Genomic DNA, 27974 nt, shown 5'->3' with positions numbered 1-27974 from the left:
CAACGCCGAAGCTGAGCCCGAGGACTCACACCCAGCAGCTGAAAAACACGATGCCAAGAGCGTTGGAGAAAGCACCTTCTCAAGCGACACGATCACGGTGTCTGACCTGAACAGCAGCGAAGCGACCGAGCCAGTCAAAAGTGAGGATTTAATCGACTGGAATCTCCAGCTTCCACAGGCTAACGATAACGAAGAGCTGCCCATTCAAGATCCTGTCCCGAGATCACCTTCTCCGTTCACGCTCCGGAATAAAAAGATCTCGTTGGGTTCTCAGGACAGTTTGTACGACGAGCCTTATACCAAACTGGAGGAGATCGACGCTGGTACCACACCGGTTCCCGATTTCACCCCTGCCCCACCTCCAACGTTTGGATCTACCATCGATGAAGCTCCTCCCGAGGAACAACCGAAACTTCTCGACGTCGCGCCAACAATTTCCCGATCGTCTTTTCCTAATGAGCCTTATGGAGTCGTGGACAAATCGGAAGAGGAAGCCGTTATCATGGAAGTGAAGGAGATTGAAAATGACAAAGAAGCAGAAAATACCATCAATGATTTTGATGAAGTTCTAAACGGTCTTCTGGGTAACGAGTCCCCGAATGAACCTGGGGAGAGGCATAGCTCGTTTTCGAGTTCCAACGCCTACGATTCCACCGTATTGATGTTCTAACTTTTAAGCGTTAATCATTTTCTTGCCGCTTAAAGGAGTTTAGTCGAGGTATTTTGGGTTATTTTGGCCACGTACAAAATTACCTTTAAATTAAAGGAAACCTGATAACAATACTTTACTAGGATAGAAAAACACCAAAGAGAAAATTTTAAACCATAAAGGAACAACGATGGTTAAAGGGTGGAGAAAAATAATAAGGATTACAAACGACGAACTTGAAAAATTTAGGCTTAACTTTTTAAGATGGTGCAAACCGTGACGTAGCTCCTTTAAGCTGGATACCACGTACATGTACTTTCGTGGAGTGGAGTGTTTGATTGGATATTACTGCTAACGTGTACTGTGTAGTTGTGGATACCATCCAAATTCCAAATTCAAAGACTATCAAGGGACTGATATTCCTTCAGCAGGATAACTCTATTGCTATAGTCCAGAGGGCGTTAAAACTTATTCTTGGTCACTGAATGGATGATTTTAAAGTTTCTCTTATTTCAGAATTAATCGGGTTTTTTTTTTTCCCGAAACTCACCATTTTTCAGTTCAGTGTCTGTCAAACAACAGGTTTCTTGATAGAACACAATTTAAAATAGTCAGATCTTACTCGGTGAAAATACGCTTGTCTTGGGAAAAAGGCGATTGAGGTACTTATACGTTAGGTATATCGAGTCAGTTTTTTAATAGTGAGTGTTGCCACCATTTATTTGAGTTCTCCCAAACTTTCACGACTGCCTCTACAGCTGGATAGGAACACAGAGAAATGTTTTTTTCCTCTTTTAGATGACAGAAAAAAATAGCATTATTCATTTTGATTATCAAAATATACAGTCTGTCTTCTCGCACCTTACTTCGTTAAAAGCGCGTGGTAGGTTCTTCGTTTCTATCGAATGATGTGAAGTTTTAGTTCAAGTTTAATTTAGCGTGTTCTTTCTTAGCGGAAGGAAATTGTAGAATAGATTAGATTTACTTGGGTCTACTTATTTGAACAGGTCATTTCAGTTATATTGGCGATTTGAGGAGCAAGGTTTCTTAGAGGTCTAGTGAATATTTGCGATGAAATGTCTCTTTCTTAATTTGTGTTTTACCAGTTAGTACCTTGACATGTCAGACCTATTTGGATGGAATTTCATTGTGCAATAAGCGTTGTAGTATTACAGTTTTTGCCATAGGGTTTATTTATAATAAGTATTTCCGAAACATATTTGTGTATTTAATATTTATCTATGATTTTTTATTTTGTCCATGTCATCTTTTACTAGATTTTATTTGATACGAGGTCAACTAAGAAAGGATATTACGTAATTGCATAGTTTTAGGATTTAAAAGCTCTAGTTTGATTCTTTCAAAGCCCAGCAAATAGATTTATTTATTCCAAACTACTTACAGAAAGTATTGATCGCTCGTAGAATGATGTACTAAAAAATTGATTAGGAAAACAAATTAATAAACTTTCATGTGTTTCTATATCTCAAAGTATTCGAAAAGCCTATGCCCACCGTCCGTACGACCAATCAATCAATCAATTAATCAATCAATCAATCCGTCATTCGGTCAGTCAATGAGTTAATCGTGGAGTTTAAAGGTTGGACAACTAGATTTGGTAAGCATTTGTAATTCAGAGTTAACACTACCCTTCTTGCTTTCTCGACTGAACGCAACGACATATGACTGTGAAATGTCGTTTAAGTTTGATTTTTAATACTTAAATAAGGCATACGAATCAAGGAATTGAACCAAGGAAAAAAACATACGTAGATCTGTGTAAGAATGCTATGTGCAGCACTTCGGCTTCTTGCAACATTTTCCAAATAGTACCTTTAACTCCAGCTTAAAATTACTGTTAAAAGAAAAGTAAATTAACGGATTTACTGCACTGTAAGCGTTTGACAACCAAACAACAAACTTAAGTGCAGGATACGGCAAACTGATCTTATGTAAGCTATACAAACCAACAAAAACATGAAATGGACACCAACACAAAACAAACAAAACCACAACAACAATCATCATCCGGGAAACTTTCTTGGCTGTCTTCATCACTTCTACTTGTCTTTGGTCGTGATTGGTTCCTTCCCCTGGTGGATTACGTGACCATAAACGGTAAGACACGATCGAGTATAGGACAGTCATGGCCAGAAGAGGTAAAAGAAAGTTAAGAAGCAGTAAACACAGCGCTGTTATGTTCCCTGCATTCATCGTAACGTGCGAATAATCAATTACGCAGAAAACATGTCTGCCGATGAACGCTAAGTGTGTCATAACTTCCATTCCAGCCGCTGACCCAATTGCCCAGATCCACAATCCCATAATAACAAGCCGGATATGACGTGTTATCGGAGAAGACTGCAAGGGCCGAGCTACCCCAAAATATCGGTCAATGGTAATTGCTGTCAGGGTCCATACGGAACAAAACGGTGGCAAAAAATATACCCACACAGCGACCCTACAGGTCACCAGGCCGTTCATTCCACCAAACCACTCTTTGAAAAAGAGGGAATCACTAAACATGGCTGTCATGCTGGTCAACGTGGCAATCAAGTCTGCACATGCTTGATTGAGTATAAGACGATTGGTTGCTGTCTTCAAAAAGTGTTTCGTGCGTATGATATGAATGAGCAGAGAGTTGCCTACCAATGACGTCAATATGAGAAGGAGGTAGCCTATGTATAGAATGCCCATTTCCACTGTTAGCCGTGACGTTAACGTTAAGGATCGGGTAGTGCTGTTGCCTAAAATTAATATAGAGATACGAGCAGGTGTTTAGTGATATGAGAGTTTATGGTGTAAAGTACAATCCCTTCTATTTCATCGTAATGCCAATGGAAAACGTCCAATGTGTACATAAGCACACCCACTTCCCTCACCCACTGGTGACTCTTTCAACTACATGCTTTGAAGATCATGAAAGAAAGAAAAAGCCCAAAACAGATAACTGAAGCACACTGGCCAATTGAGATAATAAAGTTGGCAAGAGGAGATGAAGGGTGATTATATTTAATCTCTCATATTGAGATTATTCTCAAGTTAATCCCTCTGAAGTTATTTTTGAATATGGTATCCTGACATCCTGTGACTAATGTTACCACATGTACAAGCATCGCTTGGATGTTTTTGTGAAGGACGAAAACGATATAATTTGCCTCACAGGGCTGGCTATTTCAAGACCCTTTTATAATTTCGTAAGAAAGAAGTGGTCTAAAACAACTTCGAATGGATTAACATAGAAATACGGCATATATGGGGGACTAACTCTCCAACTTTCCACTCTCTCTCAGAGGTGACCAATTCAAAATCTTTTGTCTGCCTTCTTTTTGAACAAAATGCAAAGGAACGTAAGATGAGTACCTTGATTGTCCAAGTCCTCGGTGATGTTGGTCGGAATCTCCATAATTCATAAATCCTTACTAGAAAAAAAACATACAAAATCTGACGTTAAAAATCTCACTTGCAAGAAACGGGGATTTATGTTGCCGTTTTTATAATTAAGGCAAGGGATTCAAACGGGTAAAAGGGGTGCTGATGGTACAACAATCTGACACTTATGGAGATCGAGTTCAAGCCCTTTAAAACATTAGATTCACAGATACTGTTGAATAGATTTAAATGAAATTTGAAAAATTAGTTGGATATTCATTAACCCTAAATTAATTAAAGTAATTGCAATAAAATCAAACTAGATAGGAAAAACAATCAAGCCAAAACGAAACAGATAGCCGAAGCAGACATAACCGCGAGGACGGAAGGTTCGTAATCTTTAAGATCACAATGACATTCAAACAGACCGCCGTATAATTTCGATGATTAATTTTTTTTCACCGCTTTTTCACGGAGACGAGATTCTCATTGACTGTACTTAGATCGTAGGTACTCCAGCCTTAATAAGGCTAGCAAGAAGTCGAACTGACAAATAATCCTCAAGTCATTATGCACGCTATTCAGACCGGCGACTGGAGCTTTTGAGGCAGCACTAACTTCGAAAACTTATAACTTTAGAAGCATTAGGCCAATGAAGTCCAAATTTGCGAGTTTGTTATCTGAGAATGATTTGGTATGACATGTTTTGGATCCAGGATGCCGGTGTTTCAGCGGCAACCATATTTTGAGAGGCATGTTATTCAAATGTTGGATTTTGTTGTTTTTAATGTTTTCAACCTCGAAGGCTTTTAACTTCAAAAACATTAGAGCACCGAACTCCAAATTCGCGAGTTTTCCTAAAATTTATCTGGGAACCATTTGGTATGACATGTTATCTACATCTATACTTAGTTAAGACGGCAAAAATCGTGAGATATCACATCAACTGTAAAAATATGAATAAAAATCGGTCAAGGATCTTACTGTTTTCAGGGTTATTATATTTTGACGGTCATGTTATTGAAATATTTTATTTTGTTTTTTTCTTTTGAAATAGAATCTCGCTTGTAGTAACTTTCATTTTTTTTTTTTTTTTTTACTTATTTTGTACTGTCGTTGTGGGTTTGACGATATTTGAGCCATCTTTTCGCGACTTTCGAACGTTTTGTAAAAATCGACAAATCAAGATGGCGGATCTAAGATGGTGGCTGTTCAGAAATGATGGCGTCAACTCAAACGAACATGTTAGGGAATGCGGCATTTTGCAGTTGGTTAAAATAGTCGAACCCTGGCTTGAGAGGTCGACAAATTTTTCTGAGAAAGTGGACTTAGGCAGACGAACTGCAATTTAGTCTTGCACGAGGTTTGCGTTTCTGTCTTGTTTATGCTAGTTCTATTTGCAATTGCATGATTGTTATGAAACCTCTACTTCAGCGACAGCTGTTAAAGACATTGATGCTAACTCACGGGTATAAACAGCAGATGTAAATTTTAGAAGAAAGCTAAAAACGTTGGTCCAAATTATAAAATGTGAGCAAGGCTTCCAAACCACACGTTGGTTTGTCATTATGAAAATGAAAGAATGTTAAATGCAACCTATGGATTTAATTTTAAAAGGAAACGTGAATGATTTTTCTGAATACATGGTTAGTAAGCGGATCTATCAGCAAGGTTCCTATAAAAAATAAAATTTTATCATGGTGATAAATGACCTTCGTTGATCCATTATATTTATACGCTAGGAAGAAGGAAACACACAGAACACAAATTGCACGTTACAGGGAATCCAGTATTCGCTGAGTGCAAACGTTTCGCACGCGCGGAATGATAAATCCACTAACCTTTAGAATTTTGTGCGTTGTCGTACCTCAGATGAGAGACCCAGCCTGCGTTGCTATATAAGTTAAACCGATACGTATTTTGTAGTAAATGCAGGATTAAACTCCCTGACGAATAGCCAAATACATTGACGCCCCTTTGGCTTTGTGTTGAGGAAGTCTTAGACTCGGATTTAATTAAAAAAAGCATAGGTCTTAGACACTGATCTATCTGCATGTTTGACACGCCTGGAGAGCCAAGGAGTTACCCGGCTACACTATTCAGCTCCTTCGCGTCTTCTGCCTCATAAACTTAAATGAACTCACCTTGGCTCTTTCTTCGACAATCGGCCGCTTACTGATTCTGAAAAGTTCACCTTTCGCTAACAAATATTATCATAAACCGTCCTCTCTCTAACTGTGTTGTCTGTGAACTTACATCTATTAATTAATGCGCGTCTTGCAGCTAATTGCTTTCTGAGATCAGCGACTAACCTTAATTTAGGGTGCCGTATGGTTTTATGTCATAAGGCTCACATCATTTTACTTACGTTCAAGATCCTTTCGGAAGTAACTTCACTGGAACATATTAATACATCACGTCGGTCATACTCTAATTAAGTTGCTTAAATAATTAAAAAGAAAGCTTTTCGTTTCCAGGAGATTTTGAGCTGGGAGAAACAACGATTGTTCCATCTAGCTTAATAATGTGCGATTCCATAAAGCGAAAAAACGTCTAAGAATTTGCAATATTTCACACGCAATGTGTTCGTGTAGATTTTCAACATCCTGACGAAAAGTACGTGCGGTGTGCAGGGCATCCGAACATCAATTTGATAAAATTATTCACATTGTCACGTTGGTAATATAGCACATAGCACGTACATTGCGGCCATGTTATCTGTCTGTTTGATAAAGTGATATTAATTTAAGATTTATGTAAACATTGCACTTTGAGGGGTTCACGTTATAATCATTCCCAAATCATACCCTATTCCAGATCAAATTGTAAATTTCCTTAAAAACCGAACGACAACATTGTTAGATCACAGTGACAAAAGAAAACTTCACATTCCTTATTTTAGTGGTACAAAAAAATCTGTCTTTGAATTAACATAAAAGGGGATATCACTCTTGCGAAATGAATACGAATATTAACATTAAATGATAGTGATATGATCAAGGATGTTTTTTTGGCCACCGACAAAATCATTAAAAACATTTCTACTTGTTGGGAAAAATTCATTTGTTTGACTCTCCGTAAACCTTTTCAGGTCGATAGATATACAAAATTTTTGGAGCTAAATTTTGAAGAAGAAGAAGAACACAAATCTTTTTGGTTAGCAGAAGCGAAAATAGCTGAAAACTTTCTCCCTTGAATAAAACTTACCTCGCCTGATCGTATTGATTCTAATCTAGTTTTACTCGTGAACAGACTTAACACATTCACTGCGTCGTCACAAGAGTAGTTATCATTACGTGTTACGGTTACTTTACATGGAAATAAAAACTGCCTCATGCGTCGTTAGTATTCCCCCTACGTTTGACTTACCTTAAATTTTAATCGTTGCAAGCAAATCGGTTAAGGTTGGTTGAAATTCAGCCAGAATCTTTAATCAGTAGTTATGTTTCGTGTGGGTTAATTTGCTTTTAGGCAGACACCTGCTGCTCTGACAATAGAGATTAATTTACCGATATAATTTAACCAGCTAAGAAAGCGAAAACCAAACATTGCTTTCATTTTGTGCACATTGCACTCAACCTAAAAGCAGCCTCCCATGAAGGTTGTGTGGAACCATTAGCTTTCACTTCGACATCTGTCTGATGTAGGAAATTGATTGTTTGTCAATACGTTACCAGTAAAGAAATTTCAATGACATGGATATCTTAAGGACATTTGTACTTTTCTTTTTTTAACTCCCTAGGCAACGCAAAAAACAAGAACTCGCCAAATTACAACTTAACTCACTCTTTGTTTCCTTTCAATTCCCTTGCATTTTGGGCAAGATTTCTCGGCGATTTCTCAGGAATGATACCAATAATACTTCTCATCATGAACAAAACAAGCTAAATCATGAATGTATTTATTACAGTGGCTTCTTAAAATATGAGCTGATAGATTAATGCTTACTCCGTGCGCGCCATTAATTTAACAATAGTTTGCTTTGTCTGAGCGATTCCGCGAAAGATCAGCCAAAGAGATGAAGAAAAAGTATTTCTGTCTTTAGTAAAGAGTTATTTTATTTTGTATAATTGTTTGAAAAAGCGATTCGCCAAACCTTTTCTTGACAGTTTTTGCACCCTTAAATTTTTCAATTTTGGAATTTTTTTGGCATTCCTAAAAAATTCAGTCTTAAATTTCAAGATCGAGGATCCAAGGAAAAATACAGTTAAAAGTTATAAGATCGTTTTGCAGGAACATGGCGTCATGATTGGCACATAAAATGTCTATTTTACGGACCTCTTTGAGGATACATGGGCAAGGGGGCCAGTTTATTGTAGTCTTAAATAAAAATAAATCATTCGGCATAAGAAGATTACATTGAAGCGACGTGAATAGACCATAGTTTTCTCGGTATTGGACTGGAACTGGCTTGCAACTGAGGCTAATGCGCGGAGTCTTTTCAAATGTAAATAGCATTTATCTCTTTTTGATGATATTCCCCCGCACGAGCCTCCATTGCAAGCTAGTTCCAGTCCACTACCGGCCGAGAATACAAATATGGTGTATTGAACGATGCTTCTTACTCTATAATGCGGGGAGTCTTTTCAAATGTAAATAAAATATATCTCTTTTCAATGATATTGTCCCGCATGAGCCTCCATTGCAAGTCACTACCGACCCGAGAATTCACATTTTACTAACGTAACTTGTTATAAAATCCTTCAATGTCGAGTTGTTCCTGTTGAATCAGTGAAAGATGTAGCTGGAAATATATCGATTGCCGGATAATATGTCTAATGTTGATATATCTAAGTTTTCACACTGTTGTGAATATATTTAACATACAGTGTAAATAAGACGCGATTGATGGGTTCTCTGATAGTGAGGTTTACTAAACTGTTCAAGACATTTTGCCATCATTAAGAAGTGTGTTATTACAACAAAAGGTAAAAAGTAAAATAAAATACAATAATTAAATAATTACGTAATTCAGATATCAAACCTTTGATCTGAGTAATTCGGATATCAGACCTTTGATCAGATATTTGGTAAAAAGTATCCCTGTACGGCTGGTATTAAAACTTCAAATTTGTATTCGGTTTGGAACAGAATTAGCTGAGAAATTAACAAGTATGTGTGATTTGCGCATACAATCCCTGCAATAGCGTTCCTATCTGGGAACTAAAAGCGGATTGGCATTGACCCATCTTAACAAGACTAATGCCTTAACAATTAAGTTAGTTAACAGCAAGTTAGAAGGGGGGATCACCCATTCGCGCTTGGATGGATTTTGGACAGTCAGTCAGTGCAGTGATTCGATTACTAACTGATTAGAATTTAGTAATTAACCAAAACACCTCCAGGGACTTCACCTCAGTATTCTAAGGCCTACCAGAGTAGGTTAGAGTAAGAATAAATGAACCAAGACAAAAAAACCTGAGAAAAACAAAAATATATGAAAGAAAGCATAAAAATTATCAAGACTTGGATTATTGGATTTTTTGTGCCTATAGATAAATAATTACACAAACAATATATAAAATAAATAAAACTATATAAGTTTAATAACGAGTGAACAGCTCATACAAGGAAATCCCTCTTACTTAAATTAATGTTTTTCTAGCGTAGTATCTGCTGACAAGTGTGCACCTCTTAACAAGAAATGTGAATTATACCCAAAATATAATGACCTGACGAGAAACTAATACACCCGGCCATGATCAGAAGCGGGATCATTCTAGCCGCCCAATTGAACGACTTTTTTTAAACCTTTCGACCATCCTCTAACCTGCGAACTTTGATAATCGCCTCGTGCATGATCATTCTTTCTTAAAGTTTGTACCTCAAACCGATGTGAATGTGATATTGCCTAAATTAAAATCTCAGTGAAAATTGGGCTCACTGAATTAATTAAGTTTAAGTTTAAGTTTAATAATACTTTGTCATGCTAGCACAAGTAAATAAATCACAGAAATTACAAAAAGTACATGACTGGAGAATAATTGGGGGAAACTAAATTCCCATACAAAGAATATTCTCCAATGTTAAACATTCTAAGAAAATTAAGTAGTGAAACTTAAAATTTAAGTGCGGCCCAAAACTAGCTTAATTGAATTGCATACTAAAATTGACGCTAAAAATTATGAAATAAGGTTTAAATACGGCGCAAAGCTAACCTAGTTAACCTAATTAGTACATAGCCAAATGTTGAAGATAAATAATAAAGAACGAAATCAACGACGATTTAGTAATCGTAACTTACATGTAGCGAGGGAAAAAGGGAGAACAACTCGAAAGATCAAGTCTCCGTTGCTCAGTCTCAGCCTCAAACCGTGCTGTGATTCGATCACTAACTAATTAGAATTTTGAAATGAGACAAATCAACGGCATGGAGTTAAGCTAAGTGTTGGAGTCAACAGCTGCTACACTTTTATTTAAGACTGACTTTCATGATATTTTCTACCCATATGACTACCATAAAGACTAATTAGTTAAATAAAGCCTACTAAAGCAAGCATAAAGAAAAGTAGAACGATTGGTTTCTTGCCAGCTAGCCAGCCAGCCGGTCAGTCAGTCAGTCAGTCAATCAGTCAGTCAGTCAGTCAGCCAGCCAGCCAGCCAGCCAGCCAGTCAGTCAGTCAGTCAGTCAGTCAGCCAGCTAGCCAGCCAGCCAGCCAGTCAGTCAGTCAGTCAGTCAGTCAGCCAGCCAGTCAGTCAGTCAGTCAGTCAGTCAGTCAGTCCGTCCGTCCGTCCGTCCGTCCATCATCCATCCATCCATCAATCAAACAGTCAGTCGGACGGCCAGTCATTCACTCACTCAATTAATTCACTCAATCTCTCGTTGAGTGAAAAAAAGGACAACTGGATAGGACAAGCATATGCAAAAGCTATGCCTGTAAAATTGCGTTTAACTTTGACTTTTTGATACTTCAATAAGACACACGAACTAAGGAATTTGACAACAAAATTGCTAAAAGCATGCTCTCTATGTTCAGCACTTCGGCCATCTGCAACATTTTCCAAATATGACCTTTATCTCCTGCTTAAAATTACTGTTGAAATAAAAGTAAACAAACGGATTTACTGCACTGTAAGCGTTTGACAACCAAACTATAAACTTAAGTGCAGGGTACGGCAAACTAATCTTATGCAAGCAATATAAACCAACAAAAACATGAAATGGACACCAACACAAACCAAACAAAACCCCAACAGCAATCATCATCTGGGAAACTTTTTTAGCTGTCTTCATCACTTCTATTTGTCTTTGGTCGCGATTGGTTCCTTCCCCTGGTGGATCACGTGACCATAAACGGACACTCACGATTGAATATAGCACAGTCATGGCCAGAAGAGGTACAAGAAAGTTAAGAAGCAGTAAACACAGTGCCGTTACGTTCCATGCATTCATCGCAACGTGTGAATAATCAATGAGGCAGATAAAATGTCCTTCGAGGAACACTATTTTTGCCATAATTTTCATTCCAGCCGCTGACCCAATCGCCCAGATCCACAATCCCAACAAGCCGGATATGAAGTGATATCGGAGAAGACTGCAAGGGCCGAGTTACCCCAAAATATCGGTCAATGGCAATTGCTGTCAGGGTCGATACGGAACAAAACGTTGGCAGAAAAAACACCCACACTGCGAACTTACAAGTCACCAGGCCTTCCTTTCCACCAAACCACTCTCTGTGAAATAGGGAATCACTAAACATGGCGGGCATGCTTGTCAGCGTTGCAATCAAGTCTGCACAAGCTTGATTGAGTATGAGATGACTGGTTGCTGTCTTCAAGAATTGTCTTGTACGTATGATGTGAATGAGCACAGAGTTGCTTGCCAATGACGTCAATATGAGAAGGATATAGGCTATGCATAGAGCGGGTAATGCAACAGTAATCATTGACGCTAATGTTAATAGACGAGTAGTGTGTTTCCCTGGAATTGATATAGGGATGTTAGTTTTTAGCAACATGGGAGTTTTGGGTGTAAATCATATTTGGTTGCGTTTCAAGACAAACTCCTTAGGCCTGTAAGTCAGTTATAGAATTAATCCCTTAGAGCAGGTTTCAATTGAGTGCCGTAAAACCAAAACCAAACCAATTACTTACTAATTAAACTACTCCGTCAATCTCAAACCTTAGTAAAACCAAAATCAAAACCAAAATCAATGTAATTGCCTGATTACTTTCGACACTCGATTGAAAATCGCTTTATGTGGGCAACAGCAACACGTATTTTACGTGGGACTCCAAGGTGGGACTCAAACGTGGAAAACCATTTGTTCCGCATTATTTTTCAGATTAATTTTGGATATGGTATCTTGTACTCTCGCAGATAATGCTACTTCCTTCGTAGCCGGGCTGTTTTTAAAAGCCACTTGGCTCAGTTTCATGTAATTTTGCCAGGGTGGCTATCTTAAGACCTTTCTGGGGTTTCGGAAGCCAGGAGTAGTTTAAAAATAATTTGAAGGAGAACAATTAAAAATAAGGCCTGTATTCACTCTTAATTTTCATCATCCCTACCAAATGTGACCAATTCAAAATATTTTCCTATTTTCCTTTTCGTCAATGTGAGAGGTAGCTTTAAATAATACCATAATTTTACAAGTTGTCAATGAAGTTGGTGGGAGTCTCCATAATTCATGAAACGTGACAAAGAAAAGATATCAAACAAAACTTGATGTAACATATCTTTCTTAGAACATAACAGAAATAGTTACGTAGCTCCTGTTATAAGGCTAAGGATCCAAAATAGCTCAGAGGCGCGGCTAATGGAGAAATCTGAAATTGAATTTAACACATTTTTTCAAGTTCCAACCCTTTGCTTCATAGCTACCAGCAAGGGGCAACTTGATAATAACATTGAATGACGGAACATTCGTAGTTTTCATGCTAATCGATGTATAATTTCGATGATTTGTTTATTCAAGTTCTTTTTCCTTATCCTGCTTTGTTTTTCATCCCTTCTAAGGGGAGACAAGATCCTCATTGACTAAACTCAGATCATAGGAGCGGGTAAATACGGCGGGCAAAAAGGCAAGGACAAATAGCCGTCAAGTAACTAAAAGCCATATTCAGCACCATGTGATCGGTGAAGGATCTTGAGGTTTCCATGGCAACCATATTATGACAAACTTTTGCAAATTTTGAATTTAAGTTTCTGTTTTTAATGAAAATGCTTTCACTTCTTATAGTAACTCTTACATGCTTGCTTATTTGAGCTTTCTTTATCGGTTTTGATCATTTTTGAGCAATTGTCGGAGGTATTCCAACTTTTTGTAACAATCGTAAAGCCCTAAATGAATCTAAGCTGGCGGATTCAAGATAGCGGCTGTTCGGAATGGTGGCGTCATTTCTATCGAAGCTGTCAGGGAATATGTCTACCGCATCTTGATTAAATACAGCCGCACTCTTGAAATGTGGACAAACGTTTCTGAGAAATTAAGTGGACTTCAGAAGAAAAGCAGCAATGTTGTCCTTGAGCTACATTGGCTTACGATTGTCTTTTATTGATGCTAGTTTTATTTCCGACTGGTTGTTTTTTCCCCTGCTAAAACGATTAGCTTCACCGACATCTTTGCAAGTAAGTACTGACAGCTACCAGGCATAAATTTTAGAAAAAAATTAAAACCTGGATGATTTTCTTTCTTGAATACATGGGATTTGGCCATTCAGCCGGCAGTAGCTATCTTTAAAGTTGCTGAAACATATATATATTTTTTCACCGTAATAAAATGACCTTAACTGATCGATTATGTCTATACGCTAGTCAGGACAAAAACTGGGCGTTCCAGGAAATCTCTGAGTTTTCGCCTGCAAGTGTAAAAGTTTTTTACACTCAGATGATCATGAAGTCTCCAATATTTTGTATTTCCACAGTTTTAGCCATTGTGTTACGCGTTATCATAACTAAGAGATTCAGATAGGCTCAGTTTCCACCCAAGGCTGGAAACTGAGCGAAACATCCAGACAGTGTTGTTACTAAATCGATGCGAATTTTCTTGTAAGCGCGAGATAAAAACCTTTACAAAGCACCAAATACAATGAATCGCTTTTGCTTTGCGTTGACGAAATCTTAGGCTCGGATCTGAATAAAAAAGCGTAAGTCTTGGACACAGACTTTTAGTCATTGATGTCTCCGCGTGTTTGACCAGCCTAGAGAGTCAAAGAGTTACCCGGCTACGCTACTCAGCTCTTGGTTATAAAATAACCGCATTTTCCACCTTACAAACTCAGATGAACTCACCTTGGTCCTTACTTCAACAATTGGCCACTTGCCTGATTCTGAAAAGCTTACACCTTGTTCTAACAACAAGTATCAGAAAGAGTCCCCCCCTCATGTCTGTGATCTTGCTTTACATTGTTTCAACTAACACATCTCGAGCAGCATTTTGCTCTTTAAGGTTGAAGACTAACCTTTATTTATGTCGCCTTGGTTTTATGTCATACGGCTTACAAAAAATTTACTTAAGCTCAAGATTCTTTCGGAAATGAATTCAGTGAACCTATTACTCTAATTTGCTTGTGTAAATAATTTAAAAGGAAGTTTTTGTCTCCAGGAGATTTAATTCTAGCTAGGAAATAAAAAAATGTTCCATTAGGCTTAATAATATGCGATTTCATGAAGCGAAAAAGCGTCTAAGAATTTCAGGCAATATTTTGCACGAAATTGACTAATTTGGATTTTTCAAACCATGACGGTTGCGGATGGTACTGGCTCGAAATCTTTGCTTCTAATTCTACTTGTAAATCAATTGACTGAGCACACATTGCGTCACAAGATTAGCTGCCATCAAGTGTTACGGCGTCTTTACATGGTCATGTGGATTGCCTTATTTATTATTATTATTATTATTCAGTGTATTTTTTGACCCACCTTACATTTTCAACGTCGCAAGAAATTCAGTTAAAAGTTGGTTAAAATATTTAGCCAGGGCCTTCAATCAAAAGTTATGTTTCGTGTGGGTTAATTTGCTCTTAGACAAACACCTGCTGTTCTGGCAACAGAGCTTAAATTCCCAATATAAATAAACCAGATAAAAAGACCCAAGCATGATTTTTCTGTACTTAAATCTCAACCGAAAAGCGGCCTTCTATGAAGGTTGTCTAGAGCACTTTGCTTTCTTTTCGGCATCTGGCTGATGTTGTAAATTGATTGTTTGACAATACCGGAATGAAGCATTTCCAAGTGCCATGGCTACTTTAAGGACATTTGCAACTTTCTATCTTAACTCCCCAGGCAAAAAAAAAAAAAACATAACAATTTACAAAACTCAAAACTCAATTCACCCCCTCTTTCCTTCTTCTTCACTTCACTAAGTCACCCAATACCTGCTGACACAGGTGAGAAGTTTGTTTGCATTTGGGACTTCTCGTCATGTCCCAGATGGATGGAAGAAAACGACATCCGTCATCCCTTCATCTTAAGCCTCCGTTTGCAGAGTCGCTTGTTGTCCTACTGTACAACTTGTAAATTTTGTTGGTTAATGACAGCAGTGGCAAATATGTGTCGAGAAATTTTGATATTGAACTTGTTTTTCCTGTGGCGTCCACTTAGGCAACACATCTTGTATATTTTTAGCTACTCCAACTTTAGATGCGAATATCTAGACAACTAATCAGAATATCGCAAAAGCCTGATATGCGTTTGTTGATTGATGCCTTGTTAATAAGACTGTGCAGTCATTTTGCTCGTGTTACAGCATCTGATAACCGACAAATTCACTAGAAGAACCATCGTTCGTTTCACCCCTTACCGGCTCCTGAAGTTCTTAAAATAAAACCTCGCTTTAATTGTATGTTTATCGTAAACTTCATTTATTAAGCTTTCTTCTGATACATAGTTTGTTAGGGCTGTATTGAAACTGGCGCTTATACGAGTTTTTTTCCCCGAAGGACACCCATCAGAACACTGTATCAGAAATAACGTAATCATTTACATTCATGTAAAATAAATGTACTGTTATTTACCTGTGTTCCTGGGTCGTTTTGAGCCGTTTCGAAGTGATTTGAACAGAAACGAAGGTAGGCTGCGTAGCATGGCATGCGTTCCCGTATGAAGAGCTTTTCCACATTCTGGCCGCGCGTAAATTGGAGCGAGGGCAAAAAAAACTAACCACCCCCTGCTTCGTCGATTTTTTTTGCTTTCGCTCAATTTACGCACGGTTAGACTGCGGTAAATAACAGTACATTTATTTCACATGAATTTAAATGATTACGTTATTTTTGATACAGTGTTCTGCTACCCCTTGGTTAAGATTACTTTCCACCCTCGTGGGTGTCCTACAATAGACCAATTTCGATATATTAAAATTCAGCCTGAACCAATATACCTCAGCACGAGGCTCTGGGGAATAAAGCCCACAAACTCTGTATTTATTCCCCAGAACCTCGTCCTGACGTCTATTGTTTTAGGCTGAATTTTAATATATCGAAATTGGTCTATTAATATCAAAGTTTTACTTAAGGAGCTATTGATTCAGTGGTATGCAAATTGATTAAGCACTTACTCCACTTAAGGCGGTCTTAAACCTTCAGATATAAATTCTTCTCCATGAAACAATTTTTCGAAATTCAACATCTCTGACCGCTTCTCTAGTTACTCCTTGATTTACGTTTAAATTAATAGATCTTGCTATATTTTAACATAGCAACGCCTGTAGCAACGGTTATTTGTTTTATAAAACATGTACATCTATTTTTAAGATGTTAGACCAACATAAGGTGGCTCAAAACAGTTTCCAGCACTTTCCAAGACTTAGATTTTGATGAGACATGATGAGATAAAGTGTCTCAATTTTAACTGGGCCGTTTTCGTCTCATGGAAGGGAATTATCTTGGCATATCTGGAAGAGTGACTGCTGGAGAAAAGTTATTTAAGCTCCTCTCATAATGTCCAAGAATCTGTTAAACAGCTCATTTGCATCCAAACAGACATTATCGAGTCAGAAGCAGTGGCGCTAGCAAATAACAGGCAATTAGCATATTACATAAAATATTTAACCCTTCGAAGATTTTTTTTTACTTGTTAGCCTAGCTTTTGATCGAAGTACACAAAAATGTACCAGAAGCGTAGATTTCTAAGTTATTTAACGGATAGTTTGACCGCGCTATGAAAAAAGAAGAAATCGCTTGAAGCGATATCTTGTTATCAACAAGTTTCATGGTAGGTAATTGACAGGCGCTAGGCTTGTGTAATATAAGTCGTTAAATGATATTCAGGGATTTTTTACATTGCTTTTTACTTGTAAGTTAGTTATAGTGTGAAGTAAAAAGTACGCCAATAGTAACAACAGTGTTTATCTTTGATGCATAAGTCTGTTGTAAATATTGATACTATATCTCCTGAAAATACGAATATATTTAGAGTAAGAATTCTGAATTATCCCAACCAATGCACCGTTTGTATTTATACCAATCATAAGCTTTAAACACAACGCAATAACAACTGTCACTGACAGCGGGCCAGCATCACAACAATAGCAGTAAATATATGCAAAAAAAAAAAAAAGAAAAAGAAAAAGAAAAAGAAAAAGAAAAAGAAAAAGAAAAAGAAAAAGAAAAAGAAAAAGAAAAAGAAAAAGAAAAAGAAAAAGAAAAAGAAAAAGAAAAAGAAAACAGAATGGGGGAAAAAAAAAACTACAAGGGGGAACGGAAGTATTGGAAATATGGTCAAGCCAGAAGTAAAAGCTTTTGAGTAATTTACTTTTAATTCAACGCTTGTTATTCTTGTACCCCACCATACCGTCAGGTGCTTAACAAGATCTCATCTGAACTTCATTCATTCGCCCCAGTGTAGGTTTATGAAGTTAATTGTCTTGTAAGTTAATCTTACACTAGAGGTCTTTTCAGTCAAAAATAATTGTTTTTTGGTTTATTTGCTTAGCTAAAATTTTATGGAAAAAAAAAACCGTGGAAAATCCCCAAAAGGGTGCTTGCCAACGGACTACAGGTAGAGGAGAACTCACCGATGAAATGAACTTGACGCAAGCGACAAGCAGTGGTAGTTTCAACACCAATAGAATTACAAACAACAGCGATGAATTCAGAGGTAATGCTACACTTAAAGTTATTTATATCACATATTCAGTTTGTATGTGTACCCGAAACGTTCCATATAAGAAGATGCATTTATAAGGAATTAAAACGACAATATACGATAGCATTTCTAGAAAATAACGTAGCTGTATCTACCACTCAAAACGTTCAATACCTAACATTTTAGCCTGTTGCCCGGCAATAACAACATTGCTTTTATTTTAGCAATAGAAACCATTTGGATGTTGTATTTTGCAAAACTGGACTGAGTACTGAGGGTATGCATTTTTCATTCCTCATTGCATAGATGATGACTCCTTAACCTATGCAAATTATGAATGAAGTCTTTAGCCAAGCCTACATCGGTTTATATGTACGTATTAATTTTCGTCTTTTTATTTCTAATCTCCAGGAGACATGCCATGGACGGTCGCTGGAGTATCACACATTTTCCTGATATATTTTGGATACATTATCATATCTCTGGCGTCACTATTCGGCAACTCATTCATCATCCACGTTATACGAACAGACAACTCCATGAAGACCACTGTAAATTACTTGATTTTAAATCAAGCATGTGCTGATCTCTTATTTACTTTGCTAGAATTTATGAACGCCATCCATTATACCTCATTCCACTACCTGTGGTTTGGAGGAATAGGAGGTTTGATCACTTGCAAATTATTTAAAGCCAGCTTTGTAATTTTACCCTTCTTTTCAATTTGGATCCTTGTAATCATTGCTTTTGAGCGCTATTACGCAGTAATTCGTCCTTTAAAATTGTTGCCCCTATTCCAGAATTTAAAGAAAACCATTGTGTTGCTGTGGGTTTGGTCCACTCTTTTTTCCACGGGCATCCTTGTTAGCGCCAACTTGGTAAAAATCAAGGAATCACATTACTGTTTCGTATTGAGTGCGTCACCCTTCTGGGAGAAATACAATATGATCGTTTTAGCTCTCAATAGTTTGCTGCCTCTTTTAATAATAGCAGTTATATATACTGTAATATGTGTCAAAATGTGGTCTCGAGAGATACCGGGAGATGGAAACAATCCGAATCAAGGACAAGCTGACGCCATCAAAACAGCGTGGAAGGTTACCCGGATGATGATTGCTGTTGTCGTTTTGTTCCTGGTTTCTTGGCTTCCTATGCAAATATCATCGACATTGCAAAGTTTTGGACATGTGCAAATAGACCACAACTTAGGTTTCTTCCTTCTCTGGCTAACGGTTGTCTACAGTGGACTTAATCCCTATGTTTATTTCATCTTCAGTGCAAAGTTCAGGAAAACGTTAAAGCGCGTTTTTGGAAATTTTAACAGTGTTCTTCATTATCGATCTCAAAGTGTAGAGCTTCAGCAAATCTAAAATAAAACAGCTAAATTCTGTAAAAGTTATCATTGATGTAGGGCGAGCTTGTGCAAATTGTAATTGCCAAATCATCATATACGGATATGCAGCCAAATACATTGTTTCCTAATGTTAGATCATAGTAAATTTTTTAGTATTAAAAATTGTATTATATAAGACAAAGTTGCATTAAAAGAATTAGTAAATGTAAGACATTCTTAGTGAACCATTTAATTATTCTATTTGCGGTCGAATGGAGTGATCTCTCGTAGATCTACGTAAAGGCGAACTCTGCACAATTTCAGGTGCACGCTCTTTACTTTTACTAGTTTTGACAATGACAGCAGCGAAAATATCCATAACTAAACTTATTTGAGCGAATTTAAGTTGAGTTTGTTTTCCGCCAACAAAAACGTTTTAGACTCAATATATGCAAAATATATATGATTTTATTTTTTTAAAATGTCGAAACGGAAGTTTTGGCGTATATTTTGCTAAATTATTTGATTTCCACAAATGAAAAAGGTAGTTTATTTTAATTAAAGTCGGCGAAGAAAACACAAATAAATTTAGACTTTAAACGACTCAGTTGGGAAACTCTATACAATGGACATAACATATTGTGTGCACAGCAGCAAAATCCAATTCAATCATTGACGAGCCAGATGTCCCATTTTTCTTTGTCTAACCTCGCAGTTCTTATCACACTTCATTCCAAAAATTACCTGAATAGACGTTTTGTATTTGCAAAAACTGTGGGAAAAAAATAGAGGAGAGGAAATGCGATATTCTACATCTAATCACTGCTGGTTAAAAGTTGTTAAAACGAACCCAACATATAATTAAATTTAAATTTGCCGAAAAGTAATCGAAATGAAAACCAACCTTTGAAATAAGTAAGTAAAACAATAAGACTTCTTAAACACTCTTGATGTAACAATTGACTCTTCACGAAATAGGACAAATTGAGATAAAACAAATTAAAACAATGCAGCAAAAATAAAGGTTCATTTCAGCGACAAGGAACATATTAAGTGGCGATATGTACCGGAAAAAGACAAGTTTCTTGTCCTGTGTCTGGTGTACTGTGTAAAGACAAATAGAAATATTGTTTAGCTAGGATAATTCAATTTTTCCAAATAAAATTAAGTGAACCTTTTAGGAATCAATCGAGCAATGGGAACTGCGAAAATATTATTTTAGAAAAAAAATTATTAAATATTTTAATTTGTAGATAAACTGGAAGGGGTCTTTCCATGCATTTGGATGTTACGGTGACAATTTAATTAAAAATAGGAAAGACGAAAGTCTAATAACTGCTTTCTATTAATGGATTTGAAAATCATGCGTGTAAGTTTCACGTACACTGTAAGGCCGAGATAAACTCGAGATGGACTCCACCTTCCTGGGAAACAACAGTAGAATAAATTTTCAATATATCATGAACAGCAGCATTTTTGAGAAAGAAGGTATGTTATCAGGATGCTATCTATTTAGCAAAACTACGTTACGGGACGTGAACCGTAACATAAGGTAATTTTAACTCTACCGGTAAACTACATGGAACTCAAGCACAACATACTCTCTTAGAGATATAAATAGTTTAATACTTCTGATAAGGGATTAGAAAAAGAATACATCCTAGACCTGATGCAATATAACTATTACTTAGTAAGACACTGGAAAAACTCATCGGTTTCGGATTCAATTTGGATTTCATACAAACAATTGTCGTTCTGCTGGGGGGTGAGAAAACCTTCAGCAGCTACTGATTCACCCCTGCTAACAACTTCATAAACGAATATTTTACGCACTTTTTTTTTGTTCATTACTTCTAAACTGGCTCAAAATGGTCAAAACCGGTAAATAATTTTATCTTGGAACGAGGGCAAAAAAAATAACCACCCCCTCCTTCCTCTATTTTTTTTTGCTTTCGCTCAATTTACGCACGGCTAGACTGCGGTAAATAACAGTACATTTATTTCACATGAATTTAAATGATTACGTTATTTTTGATACAGTGTTCTGCTACCCCTTGGTTAAGATTACTTTCCACCCTCGTGGGTGTCCTACAATAGACCAATTTCGATATATTAAAATTCAGCCTGAACCAATATACCTCAGCACGAGGCTCTGGGGAATAAAGCCCACAAACTCTGTATTTATTCCCCAGAACCTCGTCCTGACGTCTATTGTTTTAGGCTGAATTTTAATATATCGAAATTGGTCTATTGATATCAAAGTTTTACTTAACGAGCAATTTATTCAGTTGTATGCAAATTGATTAAGCACTTACTCTATTTAAGGCGGTCTTAAACTTTCAGATATAAATTTTTCTCCATGAAACAATTTTTCGAAATTCAACATCTCTGACCGCTTCTCTAGTTACTCCTTGATTTACGTTTAAATTAATAGATCTTGCTATATTTTAACATAGCAACGCCTGTAGCAACGGTTATTTGTTTTATAAAACATGTACATCTATTTTTAAGATGTTAGACCAACATAAGGTGGCTCAAAACAGTTTCCAGCACTTTCCAAGACTTAGATTTTGATGAGACATGATGAGACAAAGTGTCTCAATTTTAACTGGGCCGTTTTCGTCTCATGGAGGGGAATTATCTTGGCATATCTGGAAGAGTGACTGCTGGAGAAAAGTTATTTAAGCTCCTCTCATAATGTCCAAGAATCTGTTAAACAGCTCATTTGCATCCAAACAGACATTATCGAGTCAGAAGCAGTGGCGCTAGCAAATAACAGGCAATTAGCATATTACACAAAATACTTAACCCTTCGAAGATTTTTTTTTACTTGTTAGCCTAGCTTTTGATCGAAGTACACAAAAATGTACCAGAAGCGTAGATTTCTAAGTTATTTAACGGATAGTTTGACCGCGCTATGAAAAAAGAAGAAATCGCTTGAAGCGATATCTTGTTATCAACAAGTTTCATGGTAGGTAATTGACAGGCGCTAGGCTTGTGTAATATAAGTCGTTAAATGATATTCAGGGATTTTTTACATTGCTTTTTACTTGTAAGTTAGTTATAGTGTGAAGTAAAAAGTACGCCAATAGTAACAACAGTGTTTATCTTTGATGCATAAGTCTGTTGTAAATATTGATACTATATCTCCTGAAAATACGAATATATTTAGAGTAAGAATTCTGAATTATCCCAACCAATGCACCGTTTGTATTTATACCAATCATAAGCTTTAAACACAACGCAATAACAACTGTCACTGACAGCGGGCCAGCATCACAACAATAGCAGTAAATATATGCAAAAAAAAAAAAAAGAAAAAGAAAAAGAAAAAGAAAAAGAAAAAGAAAAAGAAAAAGAAAAAGAAAAAGAAAAAGAAAAAGAAAAAGAAAAAGAAAAAGAAAAAGAAAAAGAAAAAGAAAACAGAATGGGGAAAAAAAAAAACTACAAGGGGGAACGGAAGTATTGGAAATATGGTCAAGCCAGAAGTAAAAGCTTTTGAGTAATTTACTTTTAATTCAACGCTTGTTATTCTTGTACCCCACCATACCGTCAGGTGCTTAACAAGATCTCATCTGAACTTCATTCATTCGCCCCAGTGTAGGTTTATGAAGTTAATTGTCTTGTAAGTTAATCTTACACTAGAGGTCTTTTCAGTCAAAAATAATTGTTTTTTGGTTTATTTGCTTAGCTAAAATTTTATGGAAAAAAAAAACCGTGGAAAATCCCCAAAAGGGTGCTTGCCAACGGACTACAGGTAGAGGAGAACTCACCGATGAAATGAACTTGACGCAAGCGACAAGCAGTGGTAGTTTCAACACCAATAGAATTACAAACAACAGCGATGAATTCAGAGGTAATGCTACACTTAAAGTTATTTATATCACATATTCAGTTTGTATGTGTACCCGAAACGTTCCATATAAGAAGATGCATTTATAAGGAATTAAAACGACAATATACGATAGCATTTCTAGAAAATAACGTAGCTGTATCTACCACTCAAAACGTTCAATACCTAACATTTTAGCCTGTTGCCCGGCAATAACAACATTGCTTTTATTTTAGCAATAGAAACCATTTGGATGTTGTATTTTGCAAAACTGGACTGAGTACTGAGGGTATGCATTTTTCATTCCTCATTGCATAGATGATGACTCCTTAACCTATGCAAATTATGAATGAAGTCTTTAGCCAAGCCTACATCGGTTTATATGTACGTATTAATTTTCGTCTTTTTATTTCTAATCTCCAGGAGACATGCCATGGACGGTCGCTGGAGTATCACACATTTTCCTGATATATTTTGGATACATTATCATATCTCTGGCGTCACTATTCGGCAACTCATTCATCATCCACGTTATACGAACAGACAACTCCATGAAGACCACTGTAAACTACTTGATTTTAAATCAAGCATGTGCTGATCTCTAAATTACTTGGCTAGAATTTATGAATGCCATCCATTATACCTCATTCGACTACCTGTGGTCTGGAGGAATAGGAGGTTTGATCACTTGCAAATTATTTAAAGCCAGCTTTGTAATTTTACCCTTCTTTTCAATTTGGATCCTTGTAATCATTGCTTTTGAGCGCTATTACGCAATAATTCGTCCTTTAAAATTGTTGCCCCTATTCCAGAATTTAAAGAAAACCATTGTGCTGCTGTGGGTTTGGTCCATTATTTCTTCCACGGGCATCCTTGTTAGCGCCAGCGTAAAAATCAAGGAATCACATTACTGTTTCGTCTTGAATGTTCCACCCTTCTGGAAGAAATATAATATGATCGTTTTAGCTCTCAATAGGTTGCTGCCTCTTTTAATAATAGGAGTTATATATGCTGTAATATGTGTCAAAATGTGGTCTCGAGAGATACCGGGAGATGGAAACAATCCGAATCAAGGACAAGCTGACGCCATCAAAACAGCGTGGAAGGTTACCCGGACGATGATTGCTGTTGTCGCTTTGTTCCTAGTTTCTTGGCTTCCTATGCAAATATCATCGATATTGGAAAGTTTTGGACATGTGCAAATAAACTACAACTTAGGTTTCTTCCTTCTCTGGCTAACGGTTGTCTACAGTGGACTTAATCCTTATGTTTATTTCATCTTCAGTGCAAAGTTCAGGAAAAAGTTCAAGCGCTTTTTTGGAAATTTTAATAGTGTTCTTCATTATCGATCTCAAAGTGTAGAGCTTCAGCAAATCTAATATAAAACAGCTTAATTTTCTATAAGGTATCATTAATGTAGGGCGCGTTTGTGCACATTGTAATTGCCAAATCATCATATACGGATATGTAGCCAAATACATTGTTTCCTGATGCTAGATCATAGTAAATTTTTTAGTATTAGAAATTGTATATATAAGACAAAGTTGCATTAAAAGAATTAGTGAATGTAAGACATTCTTAGTGAACCATTTAATTATTCTCTTTGTGGTCGAATGGAGTGATTTCTCGTAGATCTACGTAAAGGCGAACTCTGCACAATTTCAGGTGCACGCTCTTTACTTTTATTAGTTTTGACAATGACAGCAGCGAAAATATCCATAAATAAACTTATTTGAGCGAATTTAAGTTGAGTTTGTTTTCCGCCAACAAAAACGTTTTAGACCGCTCAATGTATGCAAAATATATTTAACAAATAAAGAAGCCCCGACTGTGCTCTGTTCTGTTGTAAAGCACGCAGGAAGCGGTAGAGCACGAAAGAATAGTAGGGGAAAACACGAGACGTAGTCGAGTGTTTTTCCCTACTTCTTGAGTGCTCTACTGCTTCCTAAGTGCTTTACAACAGAACAGAGCACAGTCGAGGCTTCTTTATTTGTTTTATGATAAAGAATCAGATAATTTCCCCACGCATTCGGCTGAATTTTCAAACCAAACTTTATTTTCCAAACGAGCAAAAGTGGCGTCAGCCGTGCACTGTTCTCTGATAAAGCACGCTAAAATAAGCCAATCACAATCCTTGTTAGAATTGTTCAAATAATTTGATTGGCTAACGAAGCGACAGCTGTCAATCACAAAATGGACTTTAGCTAAGCTTTTAGTTTCGAGAAGTTTGAGCGGCCTTGGAGAGAAGAACGATGCCTTCAAAGTTCGCTTTTAAGTTAATTTTTAAATACGGATCTCAAGGCAGGTAAAGGTTTATAGTCCAGAGGAATCCGGCCGTATTGTGGCCCATGAAAACGAGCACTTTTCTAGTGGAAATTACGAAACGCGGAGCTCAAAGCTTGTGGATGAAAATGCGAAATGCCGGGTTGAATTTGAAAGGAGCTACAGTTATTTGCGGCTTGTAGCCGCATGCAGCAAGATTGCCCGAACTAGCGTAAAAGTTAGAAAGACTTAACGGCTCCCACTGGTTCTACTTCGAGCACAGAAGAGAATATCACAGCAAGTTTTGCACTGACCACTCGTCGGTTTACTTCGCTGAGATGACCGGAGAACGAGCGTTACTACACTGCATGTAAGTGTTGTTTGAGCAAATGAGCATTTTTAATTGTAAATTTACAAAAATAAAGCTTCTCATCATAAACAGAGACAGTTCAGTTGTTTTCTGTCGTTGTTTTACTTCTTAGTATAATTTCTGCCTTCGTAACAAAATTAATGTCTTTATCGAAGCACTGTTTAGGTTGAGAATTTGTGTATTTCGCTACAGCTGTACATGTTTTGTTGGCGGGAATCTAGCAAAACTTGTTATTTTAGTACAGTTTTAACACTACTGTTGCTAACAATGGTATCTGTGAGCCATATTCACTGCAGAAAAATAGCTCGCTTCCAGTGCGTTTGTCTGAGTCACAGGGGATGTTTAATTTGGGTCAAATTTGTCAAAATTCCGAAGCAAAAATTTGGAAGCCAACTTACCGTCATCAACCCGTACTCTGTTCTCTGATAAAGCACGCTGTTTCAGCCATTCAGAGCGCGCGTTATATGGAAACTTTATTATAAATGATTTTATTTTTTTAAAATGTCGAAACGGAAGTTTTGGCGTATATTATGCTAAATTGTTGGATTTCCAAAAATGAAAAAGGTAGTTTATTTTAATTAAAGTCGGCGAAGAAAACACAAATAAATTTAGACTTTAAACGACTCAGTTGGGAAACTCTTTACAATAGACATGTCATATTGTATGCACAACAGCAAAATCCAATTCAATCATCGACGGGCCAGATGTCCCATTTTTCTTTGTCTAACCTCGCAGTTCTTATCACACTTCACTCTAAAAATTATCTGAATAGACGTTTTGTATTTGCAAAAACTGTGGGAAAAAAATAGAGGAGAGGAAATGCGATGTTGTGCATCTAATCAATGCTGGTTAAAAGTTGTTAAAATGAACCCAACATATAATTAAAATTAAGGTTACTTCAAACCTTCGCGAGTGTCCTCCAGAAAAAAAATTCGTACGCGCGCTGTTTTCAAGGGAACCGCCACAAACTATACATCAACAGAAAGGTTATAAAATGTAAAATTCGATAAAATTACGTTTTGTTTTGGATTTTGTTTTTCCAGAGGCGGCAGAGGCCGTCAACTCCAAAATGACTGACTGACGTTCCAGCGAATTAATCGGGTATCAAATGCGATCGTTCTGCAAAATAACTGTGCAGTGTTTATCACAAAGCCTCAATCTCCAAAAACGTGTCAGCATTTTCTTTTATTCCTATTATCTTTTCATAGATCTGTCAACTTCGACTATCGAAAAATTCGCCTAACCTGTTGCGTTAAAGGCCGCCACGAGGAAAGTATTTAAAATAAAGGAATTCGCCGACACTCTTTTGTTCCATATCTATCAGTGAATGTTCTGACCAAATTTCATGGAAAACCGTCAAATCTGCATACTCTATTAATTCATTGAAAGAGAAGGGATTCTCTCGAAAAACGAGTCTGAGTTTTCGCCTTCTAAAGATTTATAAACATATCACGCCTTCACAGAGGAATGTGTCAACTTAAAAAGCCGCGAGCCAATGAAATAACAGAACCCCTAAAGTTCACAGTAATGAAACTTGAGCTTCGCGGACTTTAATTTTCTTGACCAAAAAAAATCGACCAATGTAGCCCCGCTAAAGTTTGAAGTAACCTTAAGTTTGCAGAAAAGTAATCGAAATGAAAACCCACCTTTCAAGTAAAATCTTATCACACTTCACTCTAAAAATTACCTGAATAAACGTTTTGTATTCGCACAAACTGTGGGGAAAAAAAATAGAGGAGAGGAAATGCGATGTTCTGCATCTAATCAATGCTGGTTGAAAGTTGTTAAAATGAACCCAACATATGATTAAAATTAAGTTTGCCGAAAAGTAATCGAAATGAAAACCCACCTTTGAAATAAGTAAGTAAAACAATAAGACTTCTTAAACACTCTTGACGTAACAATTGACTTTTCACGAAATAGGACAAACTGAGATAAAACAAATTAAAACAATGCAGTAGAACTAAAGGCGTATTTAAGCGATAAGGAACATATTAAGTGGTGATATGTACGGGAAAAAAAATGTCTTGTCTTGTGTCTTGTGTACTGCGTAAAGACAAATAGAAATATTGTTTAGCTAGGATAATTCAATTTTTTCATATAAAGTCAAGTGAACCTTTTAAGAATCAATCG

The 27974-nt window shown here is 36.8% G+C and overlaps 3 protein-coding genes and 2 pseudogenes across 7 annotated transcripts in view; 3 read left to right on the top strand and 2 right to left on the bottom strand.

Moving 5' to 3' along the window:
- The window catches only part of LOC110044713 (protein sidekick-2-like), a 28550-nt gene extending 26419 nt beyond the window's left edge, over positions 1–2131 (top strand). For both annotated transcript variants that reach the window (XM_020750287.2, XM_020750285.2), the window contains exon 19: positions 1–2131. In XM_020750287.2, coding sequence (XP_020605946.2) covers positions 1–670 — 670 coding nt within the window. In that variant the 3' untranslated portion in view covers positions 671–2131.
- Positions 2015–6734, bottom strand: LOC110044714 (substance-P receptor-like). 3 transcript variants are annotated; one of them, XM_020750288.2, is made up of 3 exons: positions 6390–6734; positions 4013–4071; positions 2015–3396 (listed from the first exon to the last, which is right to left on the bottom strand). In XM_020750288.2, the coding sequence occupies exons 2-3, from the start codon at positions 4053–4055 to the stop codon at positions 2438–2440; spliced, it is 1002 nt and encodes a 333-aa protein (XP_020605947.2). In that variant the 5' UTR covers positions 4056–4071; positions 6390–6734; the 3' UTR covers positions 2015–2437. The 3 variants fall into 3 exon arrangements, with proteins under 3 accessions (XP_020605947.2, XP_020605948.2, XP_089130782.1); XM_020750289.2 differs by lacking the exon at positions 6390–6734 and adding an exon at positions 6166–6370; XM_089274656.1 differs by lacking the exon at positions 6390–6734 and having other exon boundaries at positions 4013–5007.
- A 2808-nt stretch (positions 6735–9542) lies between these two features.
- On the bottom strand, positions 9543–14395 carry LOC110044896 (substance-P receptor-like; annotated as a pseudogene). Its single transcript, XR_016202561.1, has 2 exons — positions 14253–14395; positions 9543–11942 (listed from the first exon to the last, which is right to left on the bottom strand). The product of XR_016202561.1 is annotated as a substance-P receptor-like (transcript).
- A 3847-nt stretch (positions 14396–18242) lies between these two features.
- Positions 18243–19777, top strand: LOC149101973 (substance-P receptor-like). Its single transcript, XM_089275533.1, has one exon. The coding sequence runs from the start codon at positions 18461–18463 to the stop codon at positions 19412–19414; it is 954 nt and encodes a 317-aa protein (XP_089131659.1). The 5' UTR covers positions 18243–18460; the 3' UTR covers positions 19415–19777.
- A 3642-nt stretch (positions 19778–23419) lies between these two features.
- LOC149101972 (substance-P receptor-like) lies at positions 23420–24752 on the top strand (annotated as a pseudogene).
- The last annotated feature ends 3222 nt before the right edge of the window (positions 24753–27974 follow it).

Source organism: Orbicella faveolata, unplaced genomic scaffold (genome assembly GCF_042242905.1).
Source record: "Orbicella faveolata isolate gen_17 unplaced genomic scaffold, um_ofav_v1 contig_36, whole genome shotgun sequence".
Lineage (NCBI taxonomy): Eukaryota > Metazoa > Cnidaria > Anthozoa > Scleractinia > Merulinidae > Orbicella > Orbicella faveolata.
Note: the sequence above shows the minus strand (reverse complement) of the source record. Positions and strands in the feature narration are given on the sequence as shown.

Excerpts from the sequence above, each read along its gene's own strand:
- LOC110044714 (XM_020750288.2), bottom strand. The coding sequence starts at position 4,055 with ATGGAGATTCCGACCAACATCACCGAGGACTTGGACAATCAAG. Across the intron at positions 3,397-4,012 it reads CGAGGACTTGGACAATCAAG|GCAACAGCACTACCCGATCC; the intron begins GTACTCATCTTA and ends TATTAATTTTAG.
- LOC149101973 (XM_089275533.1), top strand. The coding sequence starts at position 18,461 with ATGCCATGGACGGTCGCTGGAGTATCACACATTTTCCTGATATATTTT.